This window comes from Hetaerina americana, unplaced genomic scaffold, assembly GCF_022747635.1.
Source record: "Hetaerina americana unplaced genomic scaffold, ioHetAmer1.1.p SCAF_6, whole genome shotgun sequence".
Lineage (NCBI taxonomy): Eukaryota > Metazoa > Arthropoda > Insecta > Odonata > Calopterygidae > Hetaerina > Hetaerina americana.
In genome coordinates this window covers 81,100,443-81,127,843 of record NW_027287205.1, presented here as the reverse complement: position 1 = coordinate 81,127,843, position 27,401 = coordinate 81,100,443, and the positions used below count along the sequence as shown (strand labels likewise).

Genomic DNA, 27,401 nt, shown 5'->3' with positions numbered 1-27,401 from the left:
CCATGTTCCTATAATTTGTATCAAATCTAACAGATAAATCTTGTAACTAAGATATTAATTGAATTAAATCTGATGATTCCAATAATGCTTAAATAATAATTAAAATGAAATAATGAAATAAACATATGTGATATTTAAATGGTATTATAAATACTACATGGAAAATATAGCTTTATGTAAAAATCAATCAAATATAAGTAATATGTAATAGATGTTTCATTTCAAAATCTGTATTTAATCATCTGTTTTCACTTTCACAGCCATTTAATTTAAGTTTATTTTGCATAACACTTGCATATAAAATGTATGTAAAAAACCAGTGTGCAAAACAACAGCACAATTCAAGTATATAACTGTATATCTATGGTAAATTATAATACAGTACATCAAGTTAACTGCTTATTATCTAAATGCGAATTATAATACATTACTTCTTTTTCACCACACATTTACTTTCTCCAATACTGGGCAAATTTATGAAATTGTTCTACAAGCGCAGGCATCACAGCAGTGACTGAGAGATCAAGCAAATTTTGTACATAATGAACAGCCTCCTCATCACCTAAATCCAGTCTTAGTTTATCCTGAACCTTCTTCACAGCTTTATCTGGCTCCAAGGCAATGTCAGGAACACTAGCATCCACCATTAGGGAAAACAGGTTGAGAATGAGATTCGCATGCCTGAAAATAGCATCCAGAAAGAGATTACAAAGGATTTACACCATTAAATTATAACACAAATGAATACACTTCATGTTAACTAATTTCTTGTACCCTCAATGATACAAAGAAATTATTCTTACCTTGACATTTTAAAAATATAACATTCAATCACACGGTTATCACAGGATTCCGATTCACAAGATCAAGGAGTTAACACAGAGAAAAATCGGAAACTTAAAAAGTGAATGATAACAACTCTGTAAGCTCCACTGATTTTTACTTTTTTAAAAACAACTGGCTTCTTCGAATAGTCGAAATCTTCAATTTCCTCTTTTTTTAAAAAATAAAAATCAGTGGAACTTACAAAGTTGTTATCATTCACTTTTCATCACAAAGTTCCATCAAGTTGAGCCGAAAACCATTGAATTCATCGGAGACTTTAATATACTACAGATTTGACTCGTCCAAATAATTTTATTATTTAACGGCCTCCAGGAAAAATCCAAGAGAGGATGTTTTATCTCAATGCAAAAAAGTAATGAGATGACTTATTTCTTACAAGAGGAAATAAGTAATCATGTAAACCTCCAGTTCAGGAATTGAAATGTCCACACACATTTGGAAAATTTTCATCACCACAATCGCTAGAGAAGGACTACATAAGTAGAGAGAAAGAGGATCAAAGAGCGGAGGACGGCAAACACGGGAAAAATTCAAAAGAAAAGAGTCACTAACAAGATACAGATTACAGAAGATAATGGCTAAAATTCACAATAGTATTGACTTTTCAAAAAATACATCTATTCTGGATTGAATTAGCTCTGCAAACAAAAGTTGCCAAAGGGTATAAGTCAAGTCCTCAATATTTCCACATCAACATCAACTCCATAGCATTCACAAATGTAAATAAGCAGATTGTCCTGAAACTGCAAAATGGAGGACTTTGCTTTGTTTTCATCACATCAATCAGTAGGAGCATGTTACTTGTTTCCACAACATATTACAATTGCTAAAAATCAAAAAAAGAAGAGTCACAACTGAGCACGTTTTTGCATAGACTGCTAAAGATGCTAATACCTCAGGAGACCCCTGCAATCACATAAGTTCCCAGAAGTCACGCATTAATTACAGAAGACGTGACTCTGGGTCATTTATGGTAACACTATGACATCTGATATATCTTTCCACATGACTCAATACAGGATTAGGAAATCATTTCCAGAATGTCTGAAAAATTCAAGTTTACCAAAAAATTATAAAAACCTCTTTTTGAACACTTAGAACCATGACATTAATCCTGAATTGTAAACAAGATTATCTACATCTACATAATACCCCGCAAGCCGCCGCAAGGGCGTGTGGCGGGGGGTGTTAGGTCACCAACCGTAAAAAAGAAAAATACCACATGCAAAAAAAAAACAACACAGAAAATTACACCCACAGCAGCGCACACACTCATGCAAAAATCCCTACATCCAACACTCATGCAAACACACATACCGCAAAACAACTAAAAAACTGCACCCCATGATGCAGCACGAAATCCATCCTACAACACGGAAGCCAGGACACAACAAGCAAGAAATTGAAACATCACTACCACGTGAAAATGCACCACGAAACACTCTACCCCCAAAGAGTCTCTAAAAGGCAGGGAATGCGACCCAACGTTGCAGGTAGCAGGAATTTGCCCCTGCGGAGAGGGACGAGGGATTGAAAGGGAAACTTAAAAACAGATGAACAGAACATGAATGAGGTCATTCGGAAAGAATGGGTTATTATAGCAAAACACATAAGGTTAGTGGAAGAGCATGCATTTAAATACAACTAATTATTTTTTAGACGCTGAGGGTGGAAACTATGAAATGATTTTCCTGATTTTTCCTCTTTTGTCCAAATTAATCATAAATGTATTTCGCAAAGTTTTTTTAAATCAATGCAAAAGAATATATTTTGTAATGTACTACATCCTCATGTCATATATTCTATTATTATGTATTTGGCTGGTGTTTACCACAAAAATGCACATTATTATTTACATGCATTTTGCATTTTCTTAAGTGATTACTGCAGCGAAAAGTTATTCCATACATGGCTCAGTTATTAGATGATTTTTGTTTCAGATTTTCCAGGTCAAATTAGTTTTTCAAGATTTTATTTCAGACATACATTTAAGTATTTTCTCATTCCATCCATTTACAAAACAATAATGTTTGCAAAATTTAGGATGAGACAACACTGATGTTTTTTTCATCGATTTTGTTTTCTATATGTGAAATTTTAAAGCATTGGTTTTTATAAAAAATTACATGACAGTTATATGTACAATAAAACTATTTCCACCCATAAGTTATCAAAAATATATTAATTTCATCAAATAAACTTCCTTTTATTTGATTTTATATTTTCATTTAGACCACTGCATATATCATGCAGTTGTCAACAAAGAAAAGTAGATTTGTTCAATCCAAATGACAAATATATGTCCCAGTCAGGACATACACTAAACTGAATCCATGCATTTAATGTTTTCAATGTATCCATTCCCAGTCCAACAATCAGACTCAGCTTTTTATGAGTCCACTATTTAATATGAGAAGAAATATCGTGAAATACCAAAAACTTACCTGCGTAGATGAAGAAACGCTGTATAACACTGTTTCCGGAATTCCTGGTAATTTTCAGAATTTATGCCCCCCATTGCTTCCACCATTTCTTTACTGAGCTTCATGGGAGGAGGAAGTGGTTTGGGATCTCTGCCCAAAATATATCCAAAATCAATATGAAATAACTTCCCCGATGTGGTTAGAAGAAGATTATCCAAATGCCTGTCTCCAACACCAAGTAGATATGTGATGATACAATAACCAGCTGAGAAAAAGAGTAATATGCCATATTTCATTATTTTGAAGATTAACTCCGGAAGTAAATCGTTTAGTGTTTTCCAAAAAATAATCAGAGTCTTCAATTTGGGAAAACATTAACGTGACATTTTATTATGTTCTTAAGTAATAATAAATACATGTGCACCTCTGATGATGCAATATATCCTTAATAATATAGGGAGATGGACTCTTGAGATGTTGTAAAATCTGAAATACATTTGAACAGTATAATTTAGAAGGTTTCTAAGAATATAGCTTTCGGTCGCTTACTTTATGAAATTCATCTATGCATAGGCTCCCTCCAAATACGAGCCTGGATTATCAATAAATACCAAATCATCAAGTACGTCAATATTCCAATCTTCTTTTAATTTATGAATGAAAAGTGCATTTTTAATGAGTTTTTAAGCAATATTTGCACACACTGCTTCTAATAGAGAAATTATAATTATTTCACTCTTTGAATAACATGAACCTCAGCAGCTTTATTGATCTAACTACAGAAGATGAACGTTATGAACCTTCACCCTGAGAGGATTTTCACATTTGAAATTTATGAAGTGTCCACTCCTTTGAGGATCATATGGAATAAAAGAGGGGCTACAATTTCTATTTGAGACTTCAATTGATCAGTAAGGATGAAAAATCTACACCTACAATCAATCCAAATCTGAAAAGAAACACATTAACTTTCTATTGGAAGAGAATTTAGTTGATCACAAGACAAAACTACTAAATATACTAGGTTTGTATAAAAATTAACAAGGACCATTTTTTCTTGACCTTACTATACACCACAGCGTGCTTGAACCACGCAAGCTCAGTGGTGAGGAGTCTGACCTTCAATACATGCCAAGCGCCAATCACCCACCAGCGTATACTCAGGCTAGATAATGTTTTTAACGGTCCCCTGCCAAGTGAATCGGTGCAAGTGCAAAATGACACAAATGATTGAACAGCGGTACACTTTTATGTTGGAATGGGGAAATCGGATACAGAAACATTGCGCATGATTCCCCAAGTGTTCAACGATGAAAGCAAAACTGCAGTTTTAATGAGCATGAGCTCTTCAAAGATAGCCGATAGTTTGAGGAGGGTAAGACTGGCACTCGGCAACTGCCGATGTCAAGAACTGACAACGGCGAACTGCATGTGCTTGAAGTGCTGAATTCAAACCATTGGTTAAATGTAAACATGATCGCAGATCATATTGGCATTGATAAGACAACAGTGCACAACATTAATACTGAAAATTTCCCAATGCAAAACATTTGCGCTAAACTTGTTCTCCCAGAGGTCTTGATGAAAGTAGAGTTGAGTGCCTGCTTGCGAAGACCTTCTGCAATGCAATGATTCCCTAACCCCCTTACAGTTCTGCATTGGCAACAGCAGACTATTTCCTATGCCCAAACGTAGTGAAATCCTTCCTCTAAGGACACCACCGTGGGACCCTCCCATCATTTAAGTTTAAATGCGTACCCTTGAGGACCTTGCGGAATTTGTCTACCAGGGAGAGCCTTTGAGCCATGGAAAAACCCTGCCAAAAGTGTGTTGACACTCAAGGGATTTACTTTGAAGGATTTTCAGGCATTGCAGCAATATCTGAAATAAACCTATCTCTCTTAAACTTTTCCCGATACTTGTTGCTCAAACTTTGCATACTTTTTTCCCAAGCTCAACTGATACACTTCTTTTTACTCAAAAATGTGCTCAAAAATAATAATGCATTTTATGGGCAGAGGGTATAACTTCCTTCAATTCGTTAAATTTTAAAAAATCCCATATGAATCTGGTTGGAAAGAGGAGCTCACCAGAGGGAGTTCTTTATCATCCAATCCTTAAATCCAACAGTTACCCCAACCTAGCATAATGTTCACCTCCTCCCCACATTAGTCCTCATCACCCTGCCAACTTCCCACAAACACAACAATCAAGATTTACCAAGGGGGCAATAATGCTGCTCATTTTCATAAAGCAGGGTTGGCCATAACTGCCTACATAATTACTGCATTGATTTAAGTAGTTTTAACATAAGCTCTATGCATATTGATTAATTACAAATGTTTATTTACTATTTAGTAAGAGTTTTGCTCATTTTCATTCATAAATTTCTACTTCTGACATCCAGGTGGTATTTTTCAAAGGCTACAATCTGATGCAACTGGCATCAACTGCTCCAGAAGCCTTAGGTTACTGAAAAGTTTCAATTTATTCAATTTGAAAACATTTCCTGTGACACAAATCAAGCCATGGATACAAACAACTTCTATCCAAGTGTTTGAAGTCTTCAAATTAATTTTTGCTGCCTTATCTTTCATTAACTTACCCACACTTAAATCCCTTGACATGCATAAGGGCATTACTTTATTCAAACGTTAATGCACTATGAATAAAAATGAAATCCACATCTTACCACAACTTTTTATATATGTATCCATAACATCATTGGTGATACCATATGGACCATTTTCAGATGGGTGATGCTTTCTGAAAAAGTTCTGAATGCTACCTTCAGTGGCTAATACTTCAGCAACAGGTGTTGATTCAATGAACTGAAGGAATCCTAAGAACAAATCAAGAAAAAACTCATTTAATCAAACATTTACAACAATTCTTTGAACATGAAAACTAAATAAGATACAACAAGAGAAGCATGTGATTCACTGTTTAAAAATGGTATAAGGCAAAGGTTTAAACTGAGGAACAGTGAAGGAAAACATTTTATTCTTTCCTCACATGTTGGATCTCACATATATCATTAAAACTTCAAATAATTCAAAAATTTTCTTATTGTAGCATTCTCTGCGTTTTGATATTAGACTGAAACTTTCTCAATTAGTTTTTTAAAAAAACTGGGAATGTATATTCCAAAATTGCTTCATGTTGGTAAAATGGGGCTCAAATTTTAAAAAACTTACTGTAAATATTTGGCTTCAATGCCAATTAAAGTTAAGTTTTACTCCAGCAATTGACTCATAATCATTTATCATTTGAGTTACTGAACCTTTCAATATAAAACAAACTAGTACATTTAACAAACAGCTACTTATAACTGCATCCTGATGAGGCAAGTTTTAACCAGCAGCACTTTCAGCTAAGGGTTGCTGTTTATTTACTGGTTTTGACATATCAAGTTTTACTATTAATCAAATACACTTTGGAGCACTTTGTTACTTTCGGGTGAAGGGAAAATGAATATCTATTTCAGTTCATTGATTGGTAGAAAATTTTAAGGGGAAGAACATAATTGTAATGGAAAATGATTGGTGCATAAACGACAGTTTAAATGCAACAATTTCAGAGTGTAAAAAAATCATTCACTTCAACCGGGATGAATGAATAATTTTTACACTCTGAAACTGCTGCATTGAAATGCAACAATTATCAGATGACTCCATTAGAAGTTACTGTAGCCGCATCTCCCGCAGTTTCTTTGGAATTGCGACAATTTAAGGTTAGAATGCTTATGGAGAGACTCAATTATGTGGCTTTGTTAGGATACATTATTAATGCGATTAGGAGTAACATGACAACTTTAACATAGCCGAAAATCAAACCAAACTTCAGTCCCAAGTGGCATAATATTTTAAAAGCAACTGTTAAGAAACAAAATTGAAAAGGATGAGTAACAGGTAATGTAAGAACTAAATGCCACTAGCAAGGTGGACACCTGTATGCTACATGAATATATGACATAATTGCTGTGAATTTTGATATCTGTCATATAAAGGTATTCTACTGAAAAATCCTGATAAAAAAGTTTGGAAATGTGACATCAAAGATCTGTATCTCTGGCAGAGAAGCCAAATTTCGTACACATCAGTATAATCCAATTGACAAAGGTGATAGGTGAACTTACTGCTTCCTTTAGAACATTAAATGACGGTTGAACGTATCCGTCAGAAAAATATTTTTTTAATTACAGAAAATCATATGGTCTGCGGCAAAGACTTACTGTATTGGATTGAGTATACGCTTGGGTATTTTGTCCACTAATGAGGAAAAAATTGCAACACCTTACTTTTTAGCATTTTTAGAAAAGAATCCTGGGATGTAACCTACACACCAGCATGCCATTTGGCAACTCATCCTGTACTCTGCTTAAGAACAAGCAGAACACAAAGAGGAAAATTCACAGGTTGTCCCCAGATTTATCATATGGGCTTACCATGGTTAAAGTCAAATCTAAAATTTTGTAAATAATTTTTTTATCACAAAGCTCACCATGTTTGCTGCTTGTTGCTAACACCCTATATGGTGTGAGCTTCAGATCCAAATTTTCTCGACGAAGCAACTTATCCATGAGGGTGATGATCTGCAGAATAAGCTGATCCTGACGTAGATCATCACCATTTTTAAAAATAGCAACATATTCTTTGCCCTCGGTAGTGCAAAAGGTTAGTCTTGATGGCATTAAAGCTGATTTGAAGAGCGTTGCTCTGCAATGAGGTACCAATATTCAAGAACATTTCATGTTCAATTCTTTACATTCATGCTCTGACTAAAATATACTTGACAACACTGCAACAGTTTATTACATTCAAAAGAATCAAATAGTTCACACAAAGTGGTGACACATTCCAGAAGATATAGTCATTTTTTGGGAAGATGATTTTAAAACAAAAAAAGAGCATTTTCACTAAAATTAGAATTAAAAGCTTAAGGTAGAAATAAATTGTTTGCCGATTAATTACTCACTTATCTGGTATTATTCCCTTAATCTGTATGTCAGGATCAAGAGGAAATGGCAGCGGGTCGAAATTAGCAAAGTTGATCTTGAATGAGTCAGGATCTGCTAGGAGTGCCTGGAGTCTTTCGGTCTGAAGAAAGAAAAGAACAAATGCATACAACAGGACAGGGCCACAACATTACATTCAGCTCATAAGCATTTTTCAAACCAGGGTGTGAAATGAAAAAATGAAATTGCCGTCGAAAGCACATTTGAAAAATTCTTATTCAAGAAATTGTTTTCAAAAATATTATGGGAAAATTGATTCATGCCCGCATTCATTAAAAACAACAGAAAATATGTATCTAAAACAATAAATACAAAAAACCCTGGAAAACATTTAGTCTCATGTTTATTGTCAGCAGTATGCTTTGGGTAGGTTTTCGATCAGCTCTGGTATTAAACACTACTGTCCTAGTAGTCCCTAAATAATACCACACAAAATATTCTTTAACCCTACCCTAATCTTAAAGCTGATTCTTTAACTCTTCAGGGTCACTACCTCCCTTATTGCCATCCAAAATGCCTATTCTTTCCTTCCATGTATCTTGCTTCTCCAGCATTCCCCTCAATACATCACCTTCTTCAGAATCCCATTGCCCCACAGAACCTCCTATCTAATTGTCTAGCCACCTTCAAATTTCTCTTAACAGCCACTTCTCTTGCTCTACCATGCCTATAGCTCCTTTGTTTCTTTTCTTTTCCATTCATTTATTTTCTTCATTCTTCTCCACACTCACATATTGAAAGCCTCCAGTCTATCTACTGTCCCACATCAATGAGCAAGTATCTCAAACATACATAACCACACTTCATTTTTAAGTTTTCAGCAGTCTTTTCTCAGCGTCTTCATTGAAGGTGACTCTCATCAACTCTCACCCCTTTATAGACCTTCCTTACCTGATGACATTTTCCTCTTTATGGTCCCACTACTACTCCCACCCTCGTCCAAAATGCCAAATATCTAAACTGTTCCAGCTGTTCTACTTTATATCGCCTCAACTTTAATGTCCAGTTTAACAATCCCATATCTTAAGTCATTATTTTCCTTGACATCAAATTAGTGATGTCAGTATATTTTAATAACATGCAAGTCCTACTTACTTAAAGAATTGTTAAAGGGTATATTTCTAGCATATTATTCCCTCAGAGAGCTTTGATGGCGTTACAATAGATTCTGAAGGTTACGAGTACCTACAATACAGAAGAACAATGAGGATAGACTAGAATAAATTGCAATGTTATTATGCATGCTTATACATACCAACACACTGTTGTGTAATATGCTATTTTGTAACTACACTGTAAAAGTAATAATCAAACCTCCTAGATAACACTTCTCAGAGTTACAAGCCCTTACACCATATTGACTAACTGATTTGGTAAATGGAACCGTGGCCAATGCTAGTGCAGTAGACTCCTCCTCAACCTGCTCTCCATATCAAATATTTAATCTAGTAGTTTCTCTAGAAGATGACTCATAATAAGGAAACATTCAATTAGCAAATATAGATGAAGTGAATAAAAATATTTCGCCATTTCATGGCCAAGTTTATACGGCCAAATAGATTACCTTCTTTACTTTTTCCTTACCTTCCGACCAATATCAAGACATTTACTAAGCCCAGGGTCAAGCAACGACTATGACATTGAAATTCATCGTGGGATATTTGGCTAAATGATGCCATTATATTTTAAGACAACATCATCATCAAACCTTTTGCGTGCCAATGCTGGCTCATGAAAATGAATTAACAGATCATGACCAGGAACATGGAGAGTCCCTTCACTTTTCACACGAACTGTTCAGCTATGAACAAAAACTTAACTAGGTCAACGCAATAAAACTGGTGCCAGTGGTCTTGACGTTGACCGGAAGAAGAGCTGATGTGTGAAAACTTTGCAAATGAGACCAAAAAGTTCCTTCCCTTTCCATTATAAGTGAAAAGTACGTGATATTCCAGTAAGGTCATATTCCAGTGATTAAAGCTTGCACATTGCACATTCTTCCTGAGTTAGAAGCATTTTATGGAAAACAAGCTTCAATAAATTATCCTGACAGAATAAAGAAAGGGTTACCCCCATCATTTCAGTTATTTCAACCGTCAACCATCAATTCAACTCTCCTTCCGAATCTTAAGAGTAGTATTTTAAATTTCATCTTTTTCTATTTTAACTGAAAAATAACGCTGACCTTAATTAAGAGCATCTTTAATGTAACATAGGCATCCTATGAAAAGATATAAGTGGGTAAAGACTTGGAATGGATATGTTTTTCATTCTAATTGCTAGTTGAAAAACAAGGGGAATTGACAGGAAGAAAAATTGCTGCAAAACAAGGAAAATAAATACCTTTTTCTTTCTGTTCCCACTCTCCCTGGCTATTGTTTTCATCAACTTCACCAATTTGTCGATGAAAGTCTGTTGCCTGGTGAGGAAAGCCCTCTTTTTCTGCCATTCAAGATTACCTTTACTAAGAGTCTGGGATTTAAGTTAGGTATATTAGTATAATTGCAGTAAATAACATAAGTCTTAAGCAAAAATACTATCAAGTTAAGAAATCTCACCTGAGAAAACCGCTTCACCACTGTAATGTACATATCTTTGATTCGAGTATCTTGCTTTATTGCCGGATCTTGGTCTTCACATTCAATTAAAAGATACCTAAAATATTGAAAAGAAATAAAACGGAAAAGTTGAAGCATTAATACCAAAATAAAAGTTGATATTTTTAATAAAGTTCGTCACAAAAATACAGCATCCTGGATCAAAAATACAACCAAAATCAATCCAAAGAAACATCACACAATGTTGTAACATATCTGCTATCTTGATTACAACCTTTTGAGTTAAGTTTATGATGACTGAAATGAATTTTACTTTGTGGCTTCCCCATTAGGTGTGACTAACAGTCTACTCACTTATAATATTTACCTTATGTGCTCCCAACCATTGCATCTAAATTTCAGTGTGTGTCAATCATTATTTTAATTTTATGCTTGTGTTCTTTACCTGTTACAAATTGTTTGCTGCTTTCATTAATTATGTAAAATTTCATTATTTATTTCTCTAATTTGAAACAATAATCACCGATAGTCAACAAACAGCCCAAATCCAAAATCGCAACACAAAATCAATATTGATTCTCCTGAACAGAACAATCGAGATGAAAAACTATATGTTTTGTACTTGAAGGCATGCAAAATCTGGAATTCTGGATAGGATGTACGTACCAATATCCTCATTACCCTGGTTGAAATTGCTAAAATAACCATAGTAGTAGTAGTTTTTAGGTGAGGTAACAACCAATGTTATTTGCACCATTAGGGATGGATGGGAAAGGAAGGGTGGGGAGAAACCCGGCGTTGGCATTAGCCTAACTTTTAAAGAAAGGTGCCAAGGGGTCCGCAGTTTCACGCCCCATCAGTCCCGGCATACTCACTCAAAGTGCTCTCCACAAAGCACCTCAAGTAGGGATAGGGATACCACTGAAAAAATTGCCATCTACAGGATTCGAACCAGGGCCATCTTCGTGAGAAGCCAGTACATTAGCCACTGCACCATCACGATCCCTTAAATAATCATTTCCCGAGCATCTACAGTTAAGCTAATGTGGGATAATCAGAAAGTTTGAATTTTTTCAGGTTATTTCAACAATAAATTTTATCTCAAGTCTTTTTTTTTGGGATCTTCAAACTGCCAGATAGTAAAGAAATTTTACCACACAGTCAATACAACATAAGATGAATCACCACTTTCATAAAAAAGGATAATGTTTTACATTACTACTCAACCAACACAAATCAACATTCTTGTACCATTAGGATTTGAAATTGGTTCTGTCGTAATTATATAAGAAGTGTTTATGCTGTTAAATATCCTACACTCATGTTCGTATCATTTAATAATCTTTTAATGGGCTAATATTGGTAAATATCATGCCAATTTTGCAATAATAGCATCGATGTTCAGGGACGCTACACTCTTCTGTTAAGGATTTCCTGAATTATTGTGGTTACTAAAAATTTATGTGACTTGAATTTTAATAGGATTTAATGCATCATCTCAAATCCCCTCACACATAATCTTTAACCTTATTACATGACATACCAATAAAAGTAATTGGCTAATGTTGAATTCTGACAAGCCCGGTGAATCAAAAATGTAGCCAGGTCACAAGGCTGATCAAGCCATTCATTTTTCTTAACATTTTCAGAGTCTGGATGGCTAAATTCGGCATTGGAATTCTCATGGAAGCCTTCCACAAGGCTTGGAATAACATTTTCATCCATGCCTAAATGAAGTGCTTCGTCAATAGCTTTCTTTCCAAATACAAGGTCATCAGATGGTTGAAAGCCTGGAGTTTTCTTCAGATTTCCCCCTCCATCTCTGATACGATGACAGACATGCAAGTGAGAGAAATATACAATAAGGAGGAGTTTATATACTATTGCCATTACCAAAATATAATAATATTCACTATGAAGTAATATGCACGACCAAGTTGGCACTAATATCTTTCTGCAAATATGCACGGAAATTATTATTTCTCATATCACAAAAAAAACAATACATCTAAATTAATACGTGCATAAGATCATTGAGAACTGCCTTTACATTTGAGATTGAGAACTGACATACATTTTTGTCATGCCGTGCATTTGGTCTGGTGGTGTTGATGTGATGGCTTGAGCTACTGTCACTCAGAGATAGCAAAGTCCCACGGGATGTGAGTATGATGTATTTACTATCTCCCAACTCAAATCTATTGTGCCTGACAAAGGTGCTCCCACAAATCAGTGGACTGGTTGATGCCATGGTTGATGCTCTCCACTACACAAACAAATACTCTCTTGATAGAGCAATGCACTGCAGCCTTGCCAAAAATAGTGAGGCATACTTGCGAGATGACCCTGTACATCTAAAGGTGAGAAGCACCCATCTAATCTTACCATGAAATTCCCACCACAATAAAATGTTCACTCTCAGCTGATTCCATGGAGAGGATAGTACGCAGGGAAGGCAGAGATAAGACTTACAGGACAGGAGGCAATGAAGCATATCACATTTGTTGAATGCACAAAAAAATAGATTCCCATTATTCCTCAATTTAGCATCAAGGATCCACTCTATATTATCCTCTCCTCTCGGCCATTTAGCAAAAATTTGATTTTAAGCTGTGCACATGGGCAGGATTATATGGTAACTGGTTATTATTTTATGAATGCATGCCACAGCCAGTCGAAAATGACTTCAATGCCAAGATAATAATGGTTCACTATTGATGCCACTGGTAAAAGTAGAAGTTAATTTTAATTTTGATTGCCACGTCCCAAAAAACAATGATACATCCACAAATTTTGATTGCAGGTTGACCAGTTTTGGGAGTGTTTGCGTCTGTCACATTAAGTTTACCCCAGAATTGTAGTAGCATTCCTGCTTCATGCACCAAAGGCATTATTCTGACCACTATCAGTCAATACAAGTATTTTTTTGGTCATATTATTTACACAAAATATTTTCCACCCTTAATTTATATTTTTTCCCATACGTTAACTATCAACCTGAAAAATATCATGGCTGATGCAACAACACCAGAGAAAACCATCTCATCAACTTGAATGAAAACATCTTAAAAAAAAAAACTATTTTGTCTAAGCTTCCACTTTCCTCAATCATTACATGAGTGTCTTAATTCCTACTTTAATAATTCTTCATATGGAAGGATCACCATATACATTTCTCTAAAATGCCCATGACATTATTTTATTACACTGCATTTAAATAATAGCATGCAAGAATATTTTTTAAACCCTTTTGTATTTAATGTGCCTTATATCTCAAGACATCTTTATGGTCTCTTTGATCACTGGGGCAATAAACTAATGATAATAACTTTGCGAAAAAGTCCTATCTACTCTGTGTCTTATTATATATGACATATTCAATTAGTTTTCTTCTCCGCGGTTTAACTTTGCCAACAGAAAGTAACATTTTTGAATTGGGCATAGGGATTACGCGAAAGTGGACTGCTTCAGGCATTATTATTTATAATCCTTCAGAAAACACTGACAGACAGGAGGAAAATGTTTAAAAGATCTAGAGGATGGTTCATGCATGATGAGGAATTGATGGGGATGGATGACTGATTGATACATACACAAACCCCAGCCATATTCATGAGATTTCACCTTGAAAAGAGAAAGTCTACATTCACCCATCCCTTTCAAAGAACCCTCATTATTCTATTCAACCCAAATACAATTTATGTACAACCCAGAGGTTATTTTGCACACCATAGGTAGCCTGATACATTTTTTATTGTCAATTATTGCATGTTCACTGGAATTTGGATTTATTTGCAAAATATTTAGCTATTTTACAACAAAATGCATTAAAGTGAATGTGGAAAATATAATTTTTATAACTACACTATCATTTTAATATAATTATCATAAATACAGAAAAGCATTGAATTCATGTTTTGAATTACGTTAAATATGTTTCACCAGAAAAAAAAACAAAATCAAGATTTCTATGAAATCGAGGTTCAAGAAATTTTTCAGTGTACTTTCATGTGTTAATAAAATGAATAATATAAACACCTATATACTGTTTATAAAAGCAGATGCAATAATAGGCAAATAAGCAAATGAAAAAATCCCTAATATTGAAAAAGATTAAATATAGGTCTCATTAAGGCAAGCGGACCTCTCGAAACTACCAGATATTCAGCCACTTGTCAACATTTCTACGGACAGTCAATTCCTGAAATGCACCAATGGTTGGTTCTTTACATTGATACGAAAATAAGTACCTTGACCGGTCTTGGTGGAATGTTCCACCTTTATCAGTAGTTTGCGGTATGTTGTGAGCAGCAATATCTTTTGTTGCCATAAGATGCCTGTATCCCTCCTGAATCTCTTCAAAATTCTCATATTTCAGTGCCTGAACTAGCTGCAGCAGGTATAACAACAGGTCCTGAAGGAAAATGTTCTTGTGTTAACTTAATAACAATAGAAACAGTGTATAAAATAAGCTGGATCAAAGAAAATCTTGGGTTAACCAGACGAATTTAGAACATATACATACACAAATATGTACATTAAAATTTTAATATCACATAATTAACAGGCAAAAAATCAGTTTCACTCACTTGTTCAAAGAATATTTTCTTCAGTTGGTATGATTATAAAATTATACCAGACTGACTTATCATTAAAATAAGCCTATTACTACCGTATTTATGCCCAAAACATGCACTAATTAATTTTTTTTAAGCCTTATGAACTTGGGGTTTATCATTTGCTATTAACTAAAAATATATACACTCCATTAATGCAAAGCAATTCCCAGGGAGCAAATTCATATACCTCATCTGGGGCTTGTCCGAGCCTTGTAACTGAATATCTCCGCACAGCGGGATGAGTAAAATTAGGACTGAGGAGCTCAAGGGCATCTTCCACATCCATTGGTGCCCACTGTTGAACCATATCAAGGGCTTGTCTAGCCTCTCCAGGTAGCTTCCAGTTAACACATTTTAGAAATTTAGTCAGGGCCTGTAAATTTCAAACAAACACCATTGGTTTTTGAGAAAGCACACTATTCACAATAAAGCAAAATTACATATTTATTAAAAATGCCAATTTTTATCCCATTTCAAAATATCCTTAAGGCATGGCATGCAGTGGAATCTAAAAGCATCAACTAACATTCTATGGCTATGAATGGAGCCTTTATACTATATATTATGCATCTAATAACAATAATACTTTGTTCATTTTGAAAAATGGTACAACCATATTAAATGTTGTCAATATAAATATTATTTAACATACAAATGAGTTCTTAAATGCGATGAAGATTGTCACAAAAGAATTCATCCAATGAGTAAAGTGGGTGAGCAAGTAACCGGGTATATACACCCTATTCTTGAAACTCTGGATGCAGTCAAATTTTAACTGAGTGGGCAGATAGTTATGCAGTCGTATGTTCATATTATGAAATGTGTTGTAAGTTGATGACAATCTACAATTAGTAGTACTTAGATTTGATTTACCTCTTGTGGAGTAGTTATGGATGTTAGATTTTAATTGGTAAGTTTCTAGATTAACTTTCACATGAATCAGAGCCTTAAAGATATATAAACTAAATACAGTCATGATTCTGTACCTAATCAAAACAGGTTTGCAGGAATCATGTGGTGGGATATTAGCAAGAGAGCGAACAGCTCTTTTTTGTAGTAGTAAAATTTGTTTAACATGTGGGGAATGATCCCATAACTCAACACCATAATTCAAATGACATTGAAAGAAGGCATGGCAAAGTGTTGAATGATACTCATTTGAAACGAGAAAGTTCAGCTTCCTTAACCTATAAAAATCTTTACTCAGTTTCAGACTGATGTGAGTCTCCCTGTTAAGTTTTGTATCAATATAATGCCTAGTATTTTAGCATCATGAACAATTGATTATAAATAAAAAATTAATATGAAAGTACAACATTCTTGCCATGAAGTAAGACATGGAAGAATATTCCACTCCCAAGAAAAGAAGTATCGAAAATACATGTCAAAGGAAAAAGGTCATCAATGGAGCAAAACACATGTTTTTGTACCTACTTTACATAAAACCAATCATAAGAATTCAAAATAATCAAGAAATACCACACACGGGAAGTTATGTGGGGATGAAACATTTTCCTTGGACTTCAATTATAAATTCATCGAGAAAGCAAGGGAGGTGGGTGAACATAGAGGAAAGATTGGTTGTGATGTTATATCTCTGATAGAGACATAATATGAAAAATATGACATTTTCATTATATCTCATGCAAATTAAATGGGGTGCATATTAAATGTTGTTCAGGTCTATTTATGCCACCAAGCAGTCATAGAGAGGAAGAAGTCTATAGAGTATATGATCAGTTGGAGGACTATCTCACAGGTGTTCCAGGAGGGGAAATTTTAACACGGATGGGGGATTGGAATGCCACGGTAGGTGAAGGAAGGAATGGTGATGAGGTGGGGGACTACAGTTTAGGCACGATGAATGACCATGGGGAGAAAGCAGTTGAGTTCTGCAGGAGACGGGTTAGTCATCACCAACACTTGGTTTAGACACCACAAAAGACGCAGGTATACATGGAAAATGCCAGGTGACTCAGAAGGGTATCAGCTAAATTATATTATTATTATTAATTATTACAATTAATTATTATTATTAATAATAATAATTATTATTATTATGGTTAGACACAGGTTTAGGAACATTGTGATAAATTCGCACAGCTTCCCGGGAGCAGATGAGGATTCAGACAACAAATCAGTTGCTATGAAGTGTACAGTTCTTTTGAAAGAGATAAAGCAGGGGAGGTAGGCTAGGAAATGGAATGTAGAAGCATTAACTGGATTGACAAGGAAGGTGTATTAGCAGGCTGTACAGGAAACCATGAATGAGGGATAAGAACTGATTACTATAAAGGAAAGATGGGAATGTATCAAGAAAGGGTTATTGAAAGCCACAAAAGACACTATTGGAAACGTTAATGCGAAAAGGAATAGGAAACCATGGATCACGGATGAGATGATTACAAAGATGAATGAGCGGCGAAAATGGAAGAATGTAAATACAGAGTTAGGCAAAATGAAGTACAAAGAATTAAACAATAAATTGAGGCGGGCAACAAATAAAGCAAAAGAAGCATGGTGGAAGACACAGTGTGAGGATATGGAAAGTCTGCAGAGGAAGGGTGAAATTGGTGCACTGTATAGCAAAGTTAAATCTTTATCACGAAGTAAGAAAGGGAGATCTATGCTAATAGTAAGAGATAAGGCGGGTAAGATAATAGTTGACACAGAGAAGATCCAAGAGAGATGGAATATGTAGACGAACTGTATAGTAAAGAACTTAGGGCAACAAGCTTAGATATAGAAAGACACTATGACGTAGATGAAGGGTCCAGGTCCTCAGGTCCAAGAATACTCGACGATTAGATAGAAAGAACATTAAGGGAGATGAAACTAAATAAGGTCGTGGGGGTGGATAACATTCCTGCGGAACTACTGAAATGTTTCGAAAAATGTGGGAGGAAGAGTCTAAATGGACTGTTTCATCGTATCTACAAGGATGGAACCTGGCCAGAAGACTTTGCGAGATCAGTGTTAGTTCCTATTCTGAAAAAGGTAAAGGCTACATCATGTGAGGACTACAGAACAATAAGTTTGATATCCCACTCAGCTAAAGTTGTTCTTAGGATCATCACCAAAAGGATAGAGAGCAGGGCAAATGATCATGATGAATGTAAACAAAGGGTTCCATGTATGTACAAAGAGTTCGATAACAAACTTAGGCATAAAAAAGCTAAACAAGGATGGTGGAAGATGCAGTTTGATGATATGGAAAGTTTATAGGGGAAAGGTGAAATTGGTTTGTTCCACTAGAAGGTTAAAACACTGCCAGAGGGTAAAAGGGAAAATCTATCTTAACAATCAAAATCAACACTTGGATGAGCATAACTACTAAGACTTTTAATGATTAATATTTTTCATCCAGCAAGAGTGACAATACTGATTTGCATATTTCTACTTTAAGAAGTATTTCTCACAAGCAATTCTATAATAATAATAGAGAGACACAGGCCTTTTTAAAAATTATGTTAAACAAAGAGGTGGCATACCTTCTTCTGATTGCTGAGGTAAAACCGAAATTTCCACACCATATCCTGTTCTTCAGTGGTCAATTGCTTTGTTGGTGGATAAGCAACAATGGTATTCAGCATGTCTCTAACTGTGGCATTTGGTTTCACATCTTTATCTGAAACACCACTCCTAAGACTACGGGCAAGTTTGTGATGCTTACTCTCCACAAGATTTTCCTGAGAAAGCCAAAATTTACAGCACATCAACTCGCATGAATCCAAGAGTTCACAGCGTTCAGACAGACATATCCACTGTGACTTGACCATGCTGTCCAAAGTGTACCAGTAATTAATAAGGAGAAACTTGCGCTAAACTTCTCATGAATAGTCATTTCACTCTTTTACGAGCCTTTAATTTATGTTTTCGTCTCCCTTGCATGACTAAATGAAGCCTTGAAATGGACAACTCACTCAAGTCATTTAAAATCTGAGGTCATTTGCCTCCCGTTGATATCCAAGCCCAAATGACATAATAGGATTTCACATCTTGAAAGAGAAGCCCCACACATTGAAGCCAAATGGGATTTCAAGACCCCTTGCAATAAAAGGTGGTCCCACCCAATCCTCTCAAGAACTCACCTGTAATATTTCATTATCAGGTACAGTAACTATATCAGCTTGCACTCTAAACTGATAAACCTCATCACCGTCCTTCTCATAGTACACCACCGAATGCTATATCAAACAAAAGAGATATTTGACAATTATTTCATTAAATTTGAGATGGTAAAATATCCTTCTAAGAAAAGCATTAACTCAACTAAATTAACTTACCTAGATATTTGTACTTCAAAATTAAATATTGTAAAGCTAATACATTTTCTGTCACCACTCCTTCAAATTTGAACAACCTTTTATCAAGCTAACCCGATAATTTTATCAATTTCCTTCCTTGTTAAACCAAATGCAGTGGCCAAAGTAATATCAATGTACTATGGCAACCCCAATCGCATGCAATAGAATGATTATAGTGACAACCCCACAAGTTCATTGAAGAAATATGAATTTATGATAAAAGTTAGACGTTTCCATGGGAGGCAACCGACAGCTAAGGTAATTTACACCATTAGGGACAGATGGGAAAGGTAGGTGGGAGAGAAACCCGGCGTTGGCATTAGCCTCCTCATGTTGAAAGGCGCCAAGGGTTCACGTCCCATCAGATGGACAGCATACTCACTCAAAGTGCTCTCTACAAAGCACATCAAGTAAGGATCGGGATACCACGGAAAAATATTTGTTGTCTCCAGGATTTGAACCTGGGCACTCTCGGTGGGAAGCCTGTGCATTAGCCACAATCCAAATCCCCAATTTATAATAAAAACTGGCCTAAAAATTTTTCAAGATTGCTCCTTACAAGATATATAGAAACCTCACCCTATAATATCACATAAAAATGTGAATAAATTTACTTCCCTAATACGTAATTGCTCCCCCGAGCTTTTGCCACAAACCTCATTCTTTGCTTAGACTTTCCCTATTTTATTGTTCTCTTTCTTCACTGTCATTTACTTTGAGTATGTGTGTGTGTGGGTTTATCCTTACTTTATATAGGTACATGCATATATACATGGATGCACGAGTTTTTCTCCTTTTCCTTTCGATGTGCAAATCTGGGTACAGTGAATTTATGCCTGTCTATATGTATTTATATGTACGCACGAATGTAACGATAAGTTTTATGCCTAATATAATATGTATACGATGATGGGTCAAGTGGAAGAAGGGACCATTAGGTCTCAATTTCACCCAAGTAAAGACCTCTATCTACTTATCTATGTAATACTTAGATTAGATGTGAACTTTGTGCTTCTTATAGGACACTATCAGGGACTCATTCAAAAAATTAAATGTTCTCACTCTTCAATCTATGTATTTATTACTGGCCATGAATGTCTTTGTTGAAAATAATTTCCATCTCTTTCCCGCAAATAGCGACATTCACTCATATTCAACTAGAAATCATCAGAACATCCACACAAGTTACCATAAATAAACAATTACATTTAAAAGCTCAATGGCAATGGGTGTAAACAATTTATAACATATTGCCTCTCACATTGAAGGTGAGTGATAAATTATGCAATTTCAAATTGACACTCAGGAAAAACCCTCCTAATATAGCTTTATAATTCATTGAATGAATTTTTAAATGACAAGCAGTTGTAATGCATTACGTTTTTATTACATGCTTTCATGTACTTTTATACGCTCTTTTTTAAGTAAGTTCATAGTGCCAAAATGTCCATGTATTTTGTCTTTCTCTTTGTGTTTGTTGACTGCTATGCCTAAATCATATGCATTGTCAGTGGACAATAAAAATATTATTATTGTTATGAAACTTACCAGAACACCATTGACTTCCAACACAGGAAATTCCACCATAAGATACATACAGTCAGAGCTTCTTTTTTCCTTTTCATTTATCATTTCAATCTCTCTAAATGTAAGGCGATCCAACCAATCAATTTTGGCCATTTGCCCATTTCGGTGCTTCTTTGCCAGCTGAAATAGACAATGTACACAAGGAATGAAAAGATTTGGTCCAATTATAGTTAAAAATTATTGAGCATTGCTATGGCAAATTGATGTGGGAAGAAACAAAATGACATGCTCAAAGGTGAACATTTGCCAATTTATGGTCACCTTCGCCAATCTCTGCATTTGTTCCTTTCCTAGGTCTCTGGATTTCCCGGGAGTGGACGAAGGGAAACTTCCATCAGCTACTTGATTGGGCCACACGCGAAGATCAACCATTCCCTTTGGAAATAAAAGCAAAAAAATTACCCTTTTTCATACAGAGTGGACTAAAACAAACTCTACAGCACAAATCAAATATAAGTAAAAAAGCATATAAACCGGTAATATTTAACTCTTATCCAACTGATATTTGTTTAATATTAATTACAGAATGAGTCCTCGATATGTAGTGAGCTTGTTACACTTGGCACAACATAAAAAATACAATTAAGATAAAATGAAGAAAAGTAGCAGTTTAGTTTATCATAGCAATTTTGAAATTTATTAACTCTCTCACTAGCAAGAAACTATAGCTAGGAATATTTTTCCAGTTTGTGCAGCTCTTGCAAATTACACTCTTATTAATCATCAGGAACTGATTAAAATGTATGGCTACGTGTTCATTGGGCAGGTCTACACCCCACCCCAATAACTTGGAATTGGTTTTTGAGTCTAGTGTAATAAATGGCCTTTCCAATACGACTAACTGGTATGGTAGATGGTTGCATATAGTTAGCTTAGATTCAAAAATACTTCATTTGTGCCAAGTGAACACAATGCACATCAATATAAGAAATACTAGACACTATTAAAATTTAACACTATAAGAGTATTTTAATAACAGGATTTGATGTCCTTGGTTTCTATAATTGAATAAAATTTCAGGCTCTGGAGTTTGAATATGAATGAAGCATATCAGCCCAAATAGACATACTATCACTTCCAAGAAACTGCCGGAGATGCCGCAACAGTAACTTTTAATGGAGTCGTCCACTAATGTGCATTTCAATGTAACAATATCTGAGTGTAAAAATCATTTGCCTTGCGAATGATTTTTACACTCTGAAATTTTTGCATTGAAATATTTGCACTTAGTTTGACAACACTTTAGTTCAACCATTTGCCACAAAGTATACACTACCAAAGAACAATAGGATTGATTACATAGACAGATCAAATGATTCTCAGGATCATCAACAAAATGATGGAGAGCAGGGCAAATGATTACGTGGGGGATGATAAGTTTGGGTTCAGGAAGGGGAGAGACACCTGTGATGTCATTGCAGTAATGAGGCCACTAATAGAGAGGAACATATAATACAATCAGGATGAATTTGCCAGTTAAGCAGATTTGGAAAGGCATTTGATAGAGTGAATTGAAAAAATAATGAATGAAAATAGGAATAGATTGGAAGGATAGGGGATTAATCCACAACCTGTACAAGTCTCAGACTGCTCAAGTGTGACTAGAGAAAGGAGAGTCCTGTTGGGCAGTGTTAGGAAGAGTTGTAAGGCAGGGTTGTCCAGTATCGCCTGTGCCGTTAAACATAAGGAGAGGAAATGGCAAAAAGGCATGGGAAGAACTTGAGATGGGAATAAAAATCGGTAGGGAATTCATAAAATTAGTTAGGTTAGGATATACTGATGAGAAAGCTCGAGTTTGTCAGTCAGTCAAGGCATTTGCAAGCTTTGCTGAATGAATTGGAAATTCTATGATGATAAAATTGAGGCATTAAAATAGTTTAAAATTTTCAGTTACATATCCATGGCAGTATTCTTCTACTTACACATATCTTTTACTTTTTACAGGAATACTGCATTACTCCCAAGGTATCACCTCCCTTTTGTAGTAAAATCTTCCAGCCTCTCATGCATTCATTACAGGGAGGGTTCCTTTATTGTAAATTCTGTTCTTTACAGATATAGGGTGTGAGTTGTATAACATCTACTGTTCACAGTGTGCACTAAACAATTACTTCGCCCTGAAAGTATTATTTGTACGGTATTATTTCTTCATGTAAATAGTGGAATGGAGCCATTGCAAAATCCAGCTTTATGAACTGGCTTGTCAATACCAAGATTGCATACAAAAAAAGTGTACACCACACTTTGCGATTGTGTTCGCGATGCAAACGAAAGCATACTCGAAAGAGACTTATTAGATGGCACCTAAGCTGCAGTAAGACACCACTTATGCACTCATAAGTCTCCCTGATAAAGAAAGGAAGTCGATTCTAAATATTACATTTTATTATACTGGCTAGCCTAGCTGGTATGCTAGCCTAAACATTTCAAAATTTCTGTGGTGAGATTGAGGACATCAAACGCCTCCTTTCTGTCAGGTCACATCTTAATGTTGCACTTTCATGATGATTAAGAGACCATGTTAGCTGGTATGGTTTGCTCTTTTATTTATTTACGGTTGGATTACAGGAATAATCCAATCAAAGTATATGTAAATGAAAATATACTCACTTGCCTAAAAACTCCATGCTTTCCAAATAATGATATTGTTGTACCACCAACAGTCATTATTTGTGACGGGCCCATGCAATCATATATAGTCAGGCATAATTGGGAATTACGTGGTAAATCACTGAACATCACAGGAAGGGTTATCCACTCCGACCAACTATCACGAATAAAAATAAATTATCAGCATACTAGTCGGCACATCGACTATTTTAGGTATCCGCAAAAAACTATTAGCAAGTTCCTACGCTCCTTCCACTACATATTTTTAAATAAACTTACAAAGTTTCGATCTAACACTATGCTTGCACGAAAGCATTATTTGTCAAAATAATGAAGGAGCAGAGTAATCAAGAAGCCAGCACGAAGGCGAAGGGCAAACAGCGGCTTCCAAAACATGTCCCGAATGAAAATTTACCAATCCGGAAAAAACCATTGAAAACATAATATATATTTTCTCAGCTAAAAAAACACGTACTTCCATCTTGTAGTAAATGACTTATAAGATGTTGATACCGGGAGCGAAAGAGGTCTGCCATCAGCAAAAACTTGACAAACAACGAAGAGATCCTCTTTTCCTTCTTGATAAAGGCCCGAGAATTTTAATATAGGGCTTTCTATTAATTTGTCGTATTCAGGCTTATGTCTCTTTCCCTCCAACGTTCCTCTGCAAAAGACAAGAATAGTCACTGTAATAAAAACGCAACCTTCTGTTTATACGAATGTAACTCTAAAATCCTGGACTTACATTTTAATTTGTAGCCTAGAACAAACAGAAGAGCTGTAAACGTAAGAAAATTTATCCTCCATTTCCTCCATAACTGCAAGAAATTATAATTTCCACGTCGCTGCAGTTTTTCTCAAAATGGAACAAGATTGCTTCCTATCAAAACATTGAAGTTTTTTCCTCACTATATTTACACATGATTCAAAACTCAAAGACATCAGTTAATAAGTATAACCAAGTCTTGGAAATGGCATAGCAAAAACCTGTTAATTACAAATGTCAGAAACAACAATAATGTCACAACTCAAGGTGCTGAAAGGTCTTCTGCCACTCATTTGACACATCAGGTATATGAATGAGGCTTACGCAATACGCTTTTCTTTTGCTCTGATTGTTTTCAAAAGTTTCGATTTCATTTGGTTTTCGATTCTACTAGTTTCAATTAATTGCAATGTCAAAATGAGCACCTAAATCTATAAAACCATAATTTTATTTTAAATTGGGCAGTGGTGGCATCAGCCACCATTATTAAATGCGAAACATATTTAGTAGATCAAAATTTTTTATTTACGCTCGCCCTTATAAAAAAGTTTCAGCAGTTGAAAAAAATATCACATACAAGCATTAAATGATGATAATGCTTCTGAAAAGTTTTTCATTTTAAATGGGAAGAAAAAATATTCCCAAAATGAAAAAAAATGCTCGTTAAAAAATGACATCCATCGCAATTCAGTTAACTGAACTTGGCCCACTAAGAGTGAGCCCACGACTATCTACCGGCCGTTGGAGCTCTGGATTTTTCAGTCAGGCCAACGTAAATATTTTTGCCCGAAATAACTAAGTAAATCCCCTAAATCATTGCAGTAATGTCACTACAACGGACATATTATACTCAATAATCACTTGCAATTGTAAGACCGGGATGAGTTACGTAGTATATGATATACGGCCCTAGAAAGACAACTACAATGAAGTTAGGCCAAGCGGGAGGTCGTCTATTATAGCGAAAACTAAGAGGCCGTAACGAAAACGTTTTCGACAATATCTGCTCAACTATAAAAGTACTTTTCTTGAAAATCACCAAAAACACTCAGCACTCCCTACTCGACGCGGCATAAAACCCACATCCATAGCCTAATTTAGCATCCAGGGCCCAGTGCAGTCACCAAAGTCGCCCTTTCACACAAAAAAAAGAAAGTACTTCAAAATATTTTCAAACTTCAAACATACTAAACCAGAACATTTTTTTTCTAAAATTTGGCACAAACACTAACCCCTCTTTCCTCTACATCCAGCCTTTCGCTTACCCCATGCTCTTGGCCTAGTGTAGGGCCCACTCTCGTCACCAGCGTCGTCCTTTCACAAGAAAAATGAGTACTTCACAATATCTCCTGAACTAAAACATATTTTTTTTCAAAAATGTGGCATAAATATCAAACTCACTACACTCTATCTGCTGCCTTTCGCTTACCCCATGTTCATGCCCTAGTTTAGTAACCAGGGCCCAATAACGTCACGAAGGTCGTCATCTCACACGAAAAAACATTAAGTACTTCAAAATATCTCCTAAACCAGAACATTTTTTTCTCTAAATTTTACAATACACACTAGGCACCACATATACTTTCCACAGTCGTTCGCTTACCCCATGCTCATGGCCTAGTTTAGGACCCAGGGCCCACCAAAAGTCACTACGACACGACACTGAACTTGGTCCATGGAGATAGGTTTTTTCAAGTTTGTTCTTTTATGTACTCTATATTATTTCTAATTCGATCGTATTTTTCTTCCTCAGTGTCACATAGTAAACCAATTTTTTATGAAAAACACACCATTTCAGCAATCTTTTTCTTAATTTATTACTTGCAGGTGTTTTTTCCATTTTTGCACCAATTTCCGGCCAAGGATTCCTCATTTTCACAGTCCCCCTGATTATCCACTTCTCTCCATTTTCTTTCTCCGATGTCTTGAGCTGCGAAGGGGGTTTTGATGGAAAGTTTTAAATGGTATGTATGGATAACTTTTTTTTGTTTCCTTAGCAGTATTCATCAATACATCACGGTTTTAGTATATCTGCAAGTTATTCCACATCACCCTAAGAGGTTACTCGCTAGATGCGTTTCTCTTTGTGCTTGGAGAAGAAACGAGCGAAAAAGAGATCCCCGGGAGGCATATGAGAAACCGCTCGCTCTTTCCCTTAATTAGAAAGAGAGCGTCTTCCGAAACCTACGCTAAAATAGAGAAATTTTTTCAAAATTTGATTTTAGTTTTTTACCCTTATGAAATCTGTTAATATTTCAGTAGCATGAAATTGTCTTGTTGTAAATAAGCATATTTAATCTTCCCAAGTCATTCCGTCCCCCGCTTCTTCAGATAGACGGAATGGACCGCAGATCCTATATCATCATTGCCGCCTCCCTTTTACTATTTTTAATTGTTCCAATGCTATCTTTTTTGAGGCTTTCCGTCTCCCGCTTCTTCAGATAGACGGAAAGCACCTGAGTGCCTGTGATAGTAGGTTAACGTATATACTGTTGGTTAACCTTTGTATTGGAGGAAATTCAACAAAATATAATCGTCTGTCAACTTATACCTTCCTTATTCCAAACAGTTATCGAAGTAACTATTATCAGAAACTATGCTATTTTCGTGCAAAGTAAGAGGCCGATGATTTATGGCTACCCTGTCACCCTTCTTAACCCAATAACTG

General features: G+C 35.4%; 1 protein-coding gene across 2 annotated transcripts; it reads right to left on the bottom strand.

The window, feature by feature from the left end:
• Positions 1 to 165: 165 nt before the first annotated feature.
• On the bottom strand, positions 166 to 25,016 carry Pi3K59F (phosphatidylinositol 3-kinase 59F). 2 transcript variants are annotated; one of them, XM_071593796.1, is made up of 17 exons: positions 24,713 to 25,016; positions 24,443 to 24,631; positions 23,968 to 24,124; positions 21,619 to 21,732; positions 21,319 to 21,477; positions 19,555 to 19,650; positions 18,955 to 19,152; positions 15,651 to 15,836; positions 15,095 to 15,258; positions 12,388 to 12,666; positions 10,845 to 10,941; positions 10,630 to 10,758; positions 8,247 to 8,368; positions 7,773 to 7,987; positions 5,962 to 6,111; positions 3,291 to 3,534; positions 166 to 681 (listed from the first exon to the last, which is right to left on the bottom strand). In XM_071593796.1, the coding sequence occupies exons 1-17, from the start codon at positions 24,781 to 24,783 to the stop codon at positions 450 to 452; spliced, it is 2,802 nt and encodes a 933-aa protein (XP_071449897.1). In that variant the 5' UTR covers positions 24,784 to 25,016; the 3' UTR covers positions 166 to 449. The 2 variants fall into 2 exon arrangements, with proteins under 2 accessions (XP_071449897.1, XP_071449898.1); XM_071593797.1 differs by lacking the exon at positions 24,713 to 25,016 and having other exon boundaries at positions 24,481 to 24,613.
• Positions 25,017 to 27,401: the final 2,385 nt, after the last annotated feature.

What these genes read in the sequence shown, in the direction of transcription:
- Pi3K59F (XM_071593796.1), bottom strand. Translation starts at nt 24,783, where the DNA reads ATGGAGGAAATGGAGGATAAATTTTCTTACGTTTACAGCTCTTCTGTT. An exon ending in TTCCACCAAGACCGGTCAAG is followed by an intron (nt 12,667 to 15,094) that starts GTACTTATTTTC and finishes TCATCGTATCAG; the next exon opens with AGATGGAGGGGGAAATCTGA. An exon ending in AAGGGAATAATACCAGATAA is followed by an intron (nt 7,988 to 8,246) that starts GTGAGTAATTAA and finishes ACCTCATTGCAG; the next exon opens with AGCAACGCTCTTCAAATCAG.